Below are 11,676 nucleotides of genomic sequence, written 5' to 3' on the forward strand. Positions count from 1 at the left end.
CAGAAGTTGTAATAAATTCTGTGGAACACCATTAGTTATAATAAAATCTTAGGAACCACAGAAGTTGTAATAAACCCTGTGAAACACTGTTACTTATAATAAAACCTTATGAACCCCTTATTCTTTAGATAACAAAAGGGGAAAGACCATGAGAATTGTGGGTATTTAAAAAAAGATCTCTTCACACCTTGTCCTTGTCAGGACACGGTTTAAGACATCAAAAAATCTACTTGCTAGCACATTTATAGACACATTACATATGCATTTGACGACAAGACGATGAGATTTTGTCCATGAAACACTCCCAGATAGTTCCATTGTCCTGATAAGATGTTAAAGTTTCAGCCGGTACAGCTCTGATTAGCCTTTTAGTTATAATAAAATCATAGGAGCCCCAGAAGTTGTAATAAACACTGTGGAACACCGTTAATTATAATAAAACCTTAGGAACCTCAGACATTGTAATAAACCCTGTTGAACACTGTTAGTTACCCCAGAAGTTGTAATAAACCTTGTGAAACACCGTTAGTTATGATAAAACCTAGTTATAAAAAATAAAAAAGAGCTTTAGGAACCCCAGAAGTCGTGCTCCTTATGTGTGAATATGTTGCTGAAATACCTTCCTGAAATTGTGACTTTTACGTTCCAATTTTTAAATTATAATGTTCTGCAGTTTATTTGGTGTGGGTTTGAAAAAGTTCTGATGTTTGAATGAATAACGTCAGTTTTTAACCACAAATCATGAAACACCTGCATCTCAAAGGAACCTTAACTCTCATCTTCATCTGACTGGGAAAAAAAAAATCCACCAGAAAGATCTGAGAGGAACATCTGTAAGAATCAGCTGGCAGAATGAAGAGATGGACGGTGGAGAGAGGGATGGAGAGAGCATTAAGGAGTGTGTGTGTCTGCAGCATTCGGTCTCTGTTTGTGAGAGGCTGAGGAAAGGTGGGGGCACTCCTGGGACCCCTCCAACACTGCAGCAGCTCCTCCGGCCCCCACACAACCAATGGGTCAAACTCACAACCTCCCGCATCAGAACCCCCTCACCAACACCGCCACTCACCCATTGTTGCCATGGTAACACACCTTCAGAGAGACCCCCAGGGAGGTGTGCACTCCTCCTGCCGTCCACTGCTCTCTTTACTGCACTCTCCCTCCATTCATCATCCTTCTCTCCTCCATCCTTCTCATCTGTCCTTCCATCCCATCATCCCTCACTCCTGCTCTCCTCCACCTGTCCATGTCTTCCTCCTCAGCTTCCTGGCTCAGTTTTACAGCCTTTAGAAGACAAAGGACCAAACACATTTACTCTTACTCAGTTTTTAGGGATAGAGAGGGTTGTTAGGAAAAGGGAAGAGTAATAATGGAGGGCAGGCCCCCTTGGGACCCTTGTTGGAACCCCAGCAGCTCATTCAGAGCGATGCTGAAAGAGGCAAGCACCTTAGGGGTCTGTCCCCAACACAGACCAGAAGCTTATTTCTGTTATGCTGCATGTTGCTCTGTGTGTGTGGGGGGTGGGGGGGGGGGGGGGGGGGGGGACCACCTGGTCCCTCTGCTCTGGTCAATTAGCAGAATGGATCATTTTATTCTTCTCTCCATCTGACGCTAAACTACGTCCTTCCACTCCTTCCACTTCCTGTTTTGTTTCAGCCTTGGGTAAAATCTCACATATTTACAGGTGTGCACCTGGTCGTAGTGTGCACCTGTGTGTGTCACTCCCACTAAAAACACAGCAGAGGCTCTGTTGTTGATGACAACAATCAACTGTTAAATTGTTTAGAACAACATAATCAGACCTGCTTCCTTCACCTGACGTCAAGTTGTTTTTATTTTGACGTCAGAAGTAACAATACAAATATCTGAAAAGCAAAAAATAAATTAAAAAAGGGTTATAAGCTCAATCATGCAGGTAGATAACAACAAAAAAGGTTAAATCATGTCATCTGGACCAGTTGATCATCTGAACAGCAACTGATGAAATAGTGATCAGGAGCGAAAATAGTGAACAGTAGCTAAAATACTCTAATATTCGTTGTATAAGTTGCTGTTTTTCATAAATTAGCATGCCTGCAACTTATACACCGAAGCAACATTTTTTTTTTGGGGGGGGGGGTCCCATATTCAAAAACCAATTTTTGGCTGAGATCTGATGATTTCATTCATTCTGACATGAAAAATAGTGAACACTACCATTTTCAGCCACTAGAAGGGCCCTCGACCAATATGGCAAGCCAAGTGTCTCATTAATAGGTAAAAGTGGCTATTAATGAGACACTTGGCTTGCCATACCAGCCACCTTCGTCTCGCTCCAGAACTCCTGGAGCAAACGTCAAATCAACTGCATTTCACCGCCCAGGTGAAATGCAGCTGATTTGACCATTAAAGTGCATTTATTAAAGAAAAGTTCAACTGAGACACACCTTTACTATAATTTTGAGCAAGCAAATAATTGTTTTTAAGTGTTAATCTTGTTAAATTCTTGTTAAAGTCCTCCTGTGCACGCTCCCGTGGCCGCCATTTGGCAGCCAGTCGATTTTTGGCACAACACCGGCCCACATTTCCGAGTTGTCAGCGGTGACGCATAATAGATGCGACCTATATGGCGAAATGACATATTTGTTTTTTTCCACTTTATTAGACATATTTGGACTGATGCAACGTACACGACAGCCAGTACGGTAGTTAGTGGTCAGTGTCTACAGTGTCTGGATCAGTGTATGAGCTTTATCAGAAGTGTTGAACAAACATGATTAAAAATCATCCATTCAAACTTGGATCTTGTTTTAGGTTAAAGCACTGATTATGTGGTCTCTTCTGTAAAAAGTAATATCTATAATTCACAAACTGGAATCTTCATTGAGTTGTTTTTGACAGGTGAGGGTGAAGTGTGGAAGTAAAGGCAGAGAAAGGTTTTCATCACTGCCTTCTGGGAGTTAAAAAGTGGAAAAATGTTGAATTTACTGTTGGTTGATAAAAACCTGAGTCCTAACCTTCACACTCTATCATTCCACCCATACCTTCCTGTGTTCTCTGTCCCAATGAAGAACTCCCAGGGTTCTGTGTGTCTGTGTGTGTCTGCATTCATGTGCTGCTGGATCAAATGCTCTCTGAGACAAAGCGCAGCTGCAGGAAGCCTCTGCGAGTCTGTCATCTCTCTATGGGTCACATACGGACCGGGCTGCACACAGAGACAGCCGTCCCCACACACCCAGTCTGATCAAAACAACGTGTTTGTCACAAAAGAGAAGATCTTTGGAGGCCTCTCTCCATGCCCTTGCTCCGGACAGACCAATTATCTCCCTGCGCCTCGTGTCGCTCTGTGTCTTTCAGCTATCCTTTCACGCTCGCACTAATTGATTGGCCTAAACGAGCTTCTAAGGTTCGACTTTTAAAGCTGATGTAGTCATCAACAACGTGTGTATAAAATAGCCAAACGCACCCCTGCACACAGGAAACTATAAGGAAATGTAGCAATGCACAAAATATGCTTTTTTTTCTTTCATTTAGAAACAAATGGATTCTTGCTGACATACAGTATTTATTAGTTAATACTTGTTTGTGCATTCTTATTAAAACACCACTGTTTGTTCACACCATTTTACAGTAAATCTGGAGTTTCCATAATGGGATTGGAGGGGGTGTCAACATGTGGTCCCAGTAAAACAATCAGGGATTAGTCCAACATTTAACTCTGGGATTTATACCATAAAAGCTAATGGTGTGAACAGAGAAAAGCAGAGAAACAGTGTTTGATGCAGACCTTTGTTTCTTTTAGTTGATTTATTTGTAACGAGGTTAAAATAAGGTTATCAGGAGGTTCTGAAGTTATAACAAGGTTGTAACGAAGTTATGAGGTTGTAACCATGTTGTAATGAGCTTTTACTGACATAGTAATGCTGTGGCCGTGGTATAATGAGGATGTTACACAGTTTTAACGAGCTTTTAATGTGGTCCGTGTTCTCTTCTGCTAGTTTTATGGCTCAGAAAGTGAAAGTTGGAGAAATCTGTAGGAAATAATGTGGAACATTATGAGCTGTCACGTCAACGTTTTTGGAAAACATCATAAAAAGAACAAACTAAATGTATAATTTCATTTAACTCGTTGCTTTAAAAAGCTTTTTTTTTTTTATGTTAAAAGTTTTTGCATTTTGGAGCAACCCATGTTTGATGAAAAGGTTTGAAACCCGTTTGCCAGTTTAAAGTGCAACCGTTTATAAATTGCACCGATTTAGAGTTCAGTGAGTTCGCAGTGAGTTACTGTACTTCATGTGAATTGGTTGCTGGGTGGACCTGTGATCGGAAGATCGCTGGTTCAACTCCCAGTACCGGCAACATCAAAATGTGGGTGGGATTGGTGAAGCACCCACACCTGTCTCCATCCTCATTCGCCCCACTCTGAGCCCTTGAGCAAGGCCCTTAACCCCCACCATCTGCTCCCCCCCGGGCATCCTGGATAGCAGCTCTCTGCTCCACGCAGAGGGCTGTGGCAGCTCGGTGGTCTGTGGTTTTGTCAGGAAGAGCAGCCGATGTAAAATAATTGCCATGTCTTCGTGCGACTCAGTTCGCTGTGGTGACCCCTGAAGAAGGAGCAGCTGAAAGAAGAAGAAGAGAAAATAAAACTTGTATCAGGTGCAGTGAGTCTCTTGCAGTGATTGAAGTGCAGTGAGTTAGTTGTAGAGTCAGACACGAGAATAGACTCAGGCCATCATTACATGTGAAGGTAACGTATGTTTGACCGTGTTATCTAATCTGGCAGTGGAGAGTGGGAGGAAACAGTTTTACTGCTACTGCGGGCAGGAGCCCCCACCTCAATAAACACCCCCTCAAACACAGAAATCAATGACGTGTCAGCTTTTGCTTCTTGCAGGATCACCTCCTGCTTCTTCTTAAAACAATATTTGGTTAAATCCAAGGTTAATCTGATGTTTGAGACAAATTAAATAAAAGAAGCTACTGTCCTCTCATTCTTTTCTTCTGCATGTGTCCTTCCATGGGACAGAGTCCATCTGCCTCCGTCTCCCAGGAAATAATAAGAACGAAGCTCTGTTGCTTTTACAACTTTCTGTGGGTCTGAGGTGTCCATGGTCCATCTATGCCAGATGTATGAACCACCTCATCTGGCTCCTCTGGATGTTGAGGAGCAGTAAACATTTACACATTTCAGCTTCAAAGTTTACGAGAGCTGAACTCTGGACTTTTCAATTTTATTTAAAAAAATGATCTTTAAGATGAAGGTTTTTGTTATTCTGAAAGTGGTTTATTGATTTTTTTTATTACATCTACAATTTATGAACTTTCTCTAAATACGTTTAATTTATGAATCTTGACCAGGTTACTTTAATTTGAAAAGGACAAAACATAACTACATGTTAAAGCTGGTCATTTAAAACAATGTGAAGGTTGTATCCACATGTGAGTGTGTTGTTTTTCTGTTCATCGTTCAGAAACGTGTCACAGGTTGTGTTGTCTAACCTCCACCTGCATGTCTGTCTCCTGTTTGCAGAGGAGGGCATCAATCACGAGTGCAAGCTGTGTAACCAGATGTTTGACTCACCTGCCAAGCTGCTCTGCCACCTGATCGAGCACAGCTTCGAAGGCATGGGAGGAACCTTCAAGTGTCCCGTCTGCTTCACAGGTGAGACACACACGTCCTCCTTCAAGGACAGTCCATATTCCACCCAATCTGCTGGCATCCTTAGAGCTTCTTCTTCTTTCAGCTGTTCCCTCTTCAGGGGTCTCCACAGCTAGTCCTCCTCCTTCTCACTCTGTCCTCTGTGTCCTTTGTCCTCACTTCAACTACCTCCATGTCCTCTCTAACTGCATCCATTTATCTTCTCTTTGTCTTTTCCCTGGCAGCTGCACCTCTAACATCCTTCTACCAATATACCCACTGTCCCTCCTCTGGACGTGTCCAAACCATCTCAGTCTGGTCTCTCTAACTTCATTGCCCAGTTGTTCAACCTGTGCTGTACCTCTGATGATCTCATTCCTAATCTTATCCATCCTTGTGACTCCTAAGGAGAACCTCAACATCTTCATTTCTGCCACTTCCAGTTCTGTCTCCTGTCCTTTTGTCCATGTCTCTGTGTCCAAACCAAGGAGAACCTCAACATGGCTTCCTTATATAACTTCAATGAGCATTTATGACTTACTTTTTATGATTGTATTGATTGTATTATGTATAAATGGATTGAATTCACTGTCATTGTTTTAAAGTATGACATTTATGAATGTGTATTTTTTATTGTATCGTGCCCTGAGACGACAATTCACAAATAAAATAAATTAAATTGAATTGAATCAGGTAACCATGCCGAAAAATTATAATAAATGCTGGAGTTTTTATGTTTATCTTTAAAGGTCTAATGAACCGTACGTTATGTATGTTTAAGTATTTAAAGCCATTAAAACAATTCTTAGATTGTTTAACTTTTATTGAGGTTACAGATCTCCTTTGCGAGGTCCTCCTGGGCCTGAAGGCAGACTAGCACGCAGGTTTTTGGACTGTGGGAGGAAACCCTCGAGGAGAACATGTACACTCCACACAGAAAGACCCCGGTCCAAACCAGGACTGTTTTGTTAGGCAGCTGTGCTAACCACTAATCCACCGTGCTGCCATAGTCAAACAGTTTTTCTGTTGATTTGGACATTGGACTTAACTGACCCCAACACCCCATAGAGCCTGCAGAGATCCTATAGACCTAGTCCATTTCCTGGTTACCTGACAATTAACATGTCTTAAAAGTGACCTAGAAGGAAACAGGATGAGAAAGAGTCTTTGCAGAGGAAGAGGAGCAGTCCTCAGTTCCTGCTGTAAAACCTGCTGATGGTCTTCTGTCGTTAGTGAACGCATCAGTCGAGGCTTTTGTTTCTCTTCGTTCTGTTAGTGGAGCACAGAAACCACAGCGCAGACAGAAAGCATGAAAGAGGAATCGTTTCGAGTTTCAAATGTAAAACATTCAGAGCTAGCTTGTAAAACAGTGTCTTGAGTTTTTTCACGCTAATCCTGTGAGGTGGGAGGAAGATTTTATCAGGGTGTGTAAAACTACGTACCTGCTCCAGAAACAGGAAGTACCATCAAACGTGTGGAATCTGCCACAAAATGTCAAACAACCAAAATAGGAGTTCTTTATTCCATAGAAAAGATGTCAATATTGCTGCATCGCAACCCCCTCCCCGCAACTTCAGTGCTCCTTTTGGATGTATTTTCATTGTTTGGATGTTCTCAGGTTTGATCCAAAGTTAAGACGTGTTCTCAGATCACCGACATCCGAGCCCACGTTGATTCAGAACCTGAGTGTAACTGTGAGTTCAGCCCCGTCGGGCTCTGAAAGCTTTGCCTGCAGCACCCCCTAACCTTTTCCTCGTCGTCCTTCTCCCAGTGTTTGTGCAGGCCAACAAGCTGCAGCAGCACATTTTTGCCGTGCACAGCCAGGAAGACAAGATCTACGACTGCTCTCAGTGTCCGCAGAAGTTCTTTTTTCAGACGGAGCTTCAGGTAGGACACCGTCTTTTACGTTGACTCCGTTTTCTCCTTCTCCTGTTCTGGGCAAACGAGGAAAAACATGGTGCAAATTTAAAACCTGATCTAAATGACACCCCCTCGGTAATTGTTCAGCCTTTTCCTCTGTTCCTTCTTTCCTCTCTGTCCATCTCTCTTCACGGGGTCTTGGCAGGGTTCTGGCACGTCATTATGATTCAGACCCATCAGTGGGTATAAGTCACGCAGAGTGGGTCCTGAGCCAGCTGTGGTCATCCTTCTGAGAACAGAAACCTTCATTTTTAACTAAAGTCATCAGCTAAAACACAACCAGATCATATAAAATATAACCAGCTCAGCTAAAAGGCCCCAAATCAGCTAAAATAAACATTGCCTGGCTAAAAGACTACTAAGTTGGCTAAAATACACCTAGCTTAGCTAAAATCTTAAAAAGATCTCCTAAACCACTACCAGCTCTTCAAATAAACACATAGCTTACCTAAAGTCATACCCAGATCAGCTAAAACACACCTTACTTAGCTGAAGTCATACCCATCTGTTTTCTAAAATACAATTTTCATTGTTTTTGTTTCGCAACCCAGATAACATGATGAACTGCTCATACTAGCATGTCAGTACTCGTAGTTTGGTACCTGAGGGTGTGTTGGGGGTGGGGGGTAGATGCAGAATGGGCTTGTTTGTGTAAACCGTATTTTCACTGTATAAGTCGTGGTTTTTTGCATAATTTGCATGCCCTGCGACTTATACGCTGAAGCGACTTATTTATGGATATTTTTCCTCATATTTATAAACTTACGTTTGGCTGAGATACGACCGTTTTCATTCATTCTGACTGAAAATATTGAACACTACCATTTTCAGCCGCTAGAAGTCGATCGAGCAGTATGGAATGCTGTTGTGTCATGTAATAGGTAAAAGTGGCTATTAATGACACAATCGGCATGCCATAGATGCCACCATTGTCTGCCTGGAGCAACCGTTAAAAATCAGCTTCATTTCGCTGCGCCGCCCCGGCGAAAAGCAGCTGATTTGACCATTGAAGTGCATTTATTAAGTAAAAGTTCAACTGAGACGCATCTTTACTATAAAATCAAGCTAATAAATATTGTTTTTAAATGCCAATCGATTTTTGGCACAACACCGGCCCACATTTCCGAGTTGTCATCGGTGACGCGTAACAAACGCGACGCGTCAGCGGTGACGCAAAATAGATGCAGCATATTATGGATTTTTCTATTTTATTAGACAAATATGGACTGATGCGACTTATAGGGCGGTGCAACGTTTACGGCCGAAAATACGGTATTCGTGTGAGTTGGTGCTGCCTGGTCAGATAGAGAAGGCTCCGACTCCTACCAGGGATGATATGAAGTCCAGCTCACCGACACCCGAAGGTCTCTGCAGCCTGGACACACCACTGCAACTTCTGAGATCCTTCAGCCCCTCTTCCCATCTGTGAAGGCTTTTCTGTGTAAAGTTCTGCTCCCCCACCCTCTCCATCACTCACTCTCCCATCTCTGCATGTCTCTGAACGTGGTCCTGCCACACTTTTCTCCTTCTCTTCCCAGCTTCTTCTGACTCCCCCTTCTGTCCCAGAAGAACCAGCCCCTATGCATATTTTAGCCCCTCTCCTCTTTTCCTCTCTCCTCTGCATCTCCCCAGTGTCCCATAAATAGTGCAGACGTAAGCTAGTAAATAAGAGATGTTTCTCTCTCTCTGTGTGTGTGTAAATAAGAAATGTGGTCCTGATCGCTCAGGTCCTTTTGGATCTCTGCTCTACTCCCAGACTTCACAGAAGATAGTCTTAGTTTTGCTTTTGTTGACACTCTTTTATTTCTTTCTGCTTTTCTTTTGTTTATTTTCTTGTCAGTTACCCTGACAATAGCACAAGTTTTGCACATTTTTTATGTTGGAATCATTAAAGATGCTTTCTATCAACAAAACCCCATGTTTGCATTCATGAAACATTAGAGAAACATGTAATAAGTAAGATTTTAAGATGCTCTTATTGTAAATAATATCAGTACTGCAGCAGCAGTACCCCTTGTTAAATCACTTCCCGGACTCATCGTCTTTATGTTCAGGATCTGAGACAGTCACTTCTGCAGGTTCTGCTCTAACGTTTCTATGAATCACCACCTCGTTCTTAAATTTCCACACAAACCCTCTACCAATGTATTGGAGTTAAACGTACACACACAAAAAGAAAAGGAACAGTCCTTAGATTCTATCCAGTCCTGCAGTGGTGTCATCGGTCAGTGGAAGGAATACTTCTCGGACCTTTGTAACCCACTCATTTTTAGTGCTTGTGGCGATTTTTTTCAATCTTATATTTTCACCTTGTCCACCGTTTTGGGACTAAGTGTGAAACCTCGTGAGATTTTGTGGGATTTGAGTTTTATAGACAAAACATGGCGGTTCCCATCGTTTGAGAGAGCATGTGTATGACTGGGAAAGTTCAGAGCTGCTGCAGGTGGACATTTAACTATTTTAAAGCATTTATTTATTTACTGTCATTTATGGTACTTACTGGTATACGTTTCAGCTTTTAGATGTCTCTATTCTGTGAGAAACTGCTGTATTTTGTGCTTAAAGACTGGAAACAAAGGAACTGGCCAGGCTTTCTATGATGGCAACTGTTTTGTGCAGTAGGAGGCGCTGTAGCCTGCTCACCCCACACATACAAGAATCTTTACATATACTAAAGGCCCCTCCCTAAAGACTTACTGTATTTAGTCTTTAATGACTTGTTGAACAGTTTAACCCCTTGAACTTATCTGGACTACTGTCCTAGTTTTGGTCTTTCTTAATACCAGCATTTGGATTTAGTTTGGATAATTTAGGAGATCCGTTCATCTATCTATTGAAAGATTTTGTGTTTATTGACATAATGAACCAGTTCATCCATAGGAGACAGTTTTTTGTATATATTGTAAATGACTTCTCAACTTTAATACAAATCACCATATGCAGAGTTTTACTGTTTCCTAGTAAACAAAACCATAATTCTTCATTAGCCAAACCTTAGAATCTTCTGATAACTTACCTACTACTACTGCTGAGTGATCACCACTTTACTTTACCTTATTATTAGCATCTGCATGATATATGCTACACCTTCTCAATCCCACCAACAGGAGGAAACTGAGTCGGGGGACCTTGGAGTTGGTCTGTCTCTAACCATGGCTGAGGTCGCCGAGGTGCTTAAAAAGCTCCATGGCAGTGGAAGAGCTCCCTGATTTCCTAAAGGCTCTGGATGTTGCTGGGCTGTCTTGGTTGACACGCCTTTGCAACATCGTATTGACATCGGGGGCAGTGTCACTGGATTGGCAGATTGGCAGTGGTTCCCCACTTCAAAAAGGGGTGTGCTTCAATTATAGGAGCATCACTCTCCTTAACCTCCCTGATAAGGTCTATTCATGGGTAGTGGAGAAGTCAGTCTGATTGTTCGTTGAACCTCAGATCCAGGAAGAACAATGCTGGTTCTGTCCTGGCTGTGGAACAATGAACCAGCTCTTTATCCTCTCTAGAGTCCTTGAGGGGTTATGGGAGTTTGCCCATCTAGTGTACATGTGTGTAGTGGACTTGGAGAAGGCATTTGACTGTGGTTCTTGAGATACACTGTGGGGTTGCTCCATGACTATGGGATTGAGGGTTCATTGTTACACGGCTTTCAGTCCTGATACAAGCGGTTCAAGAATTTGGTTCCTGTTGCTGGCATAATTCAGACCCTATCAGGGTTGGAGTTGGACTCTGTCAGGGCTGCTCTTTGTCACCGATTCTGTTCTTTTAAGGACAGAATTTGTTTGTGCATCCAGGGAATGGAGATAGTTCGGTTTGGTGGCCTCAGGATTCCATCTCTGCTATCTGCAGATGATGTGATCCTGTTGGAGTCATCGATATTCAGCTCTGGTTCAAGGCCAAGTGTGACAAGGCTGGGATGAGAATCAGCACCTCCGAATCTGAGGTCTTGGTTCTCAGTCAGAAAAGGGTAGATTGTTCTCTTCTGGTCAACGGTGAGGTTCTGCCTCAAGTGGAGGAGTTCAAGTACCTTGGGATCTTTGGATAGATGGATGGATGGATGGATGGATGGATGGATGGATGGATGGATGGATGGATGGATGGATGGATGGATGGTTGGATGATAGCTGGATGGCTGGACGGATGGATGG

At 42.6% G+C, this 11,676-nt stretch overlaps 1 protein-coding gene across 6 annotated transcripts in view; it reads left to right on the forward strand.

Moving 5' to 3' along the window:
- znf423 (zinc finger protein 423) overlaps positions 1 to 11,676 on the forward strand; it is a 148,756-nt gene that overhangs the window by 131,011 nt on the left and 6,069 nt on the right. For all 6 annotated transcript variants that reach the window (XM_037683279.1, XM_037683282.1, XM_037683281.1 and 3 more), the window contains 2 exons: positions 5,507 to 5,638; positions 7,386 to 7,501. In XM_037683279.1, coding sequence (XP_037539207.1) covers positions 5,507 to 5,638; positions 7,386 to 7,501 — 248 coding nt within the window. The remainder of the gene's footprint in view (positions 1 to 5,506; positions 5,639 to 7,385; positions 7,502 to 11,676) is intronic.

Source organism: Nematolebias whitei, chromosome 10, assembly GCF_014905685.2.
Source record: "Nematolebias whitei isolate Nwh7 chromosome 10, NemWhi1, whole genome shotgun sequence".
Classification (NCBI taxonomy): Eukaryota; Metazoa; Chordata; class Actinopteri; order Cyprinodontiformes; family Rivulidae; genus Nematolebias; species Nematolebias whitei.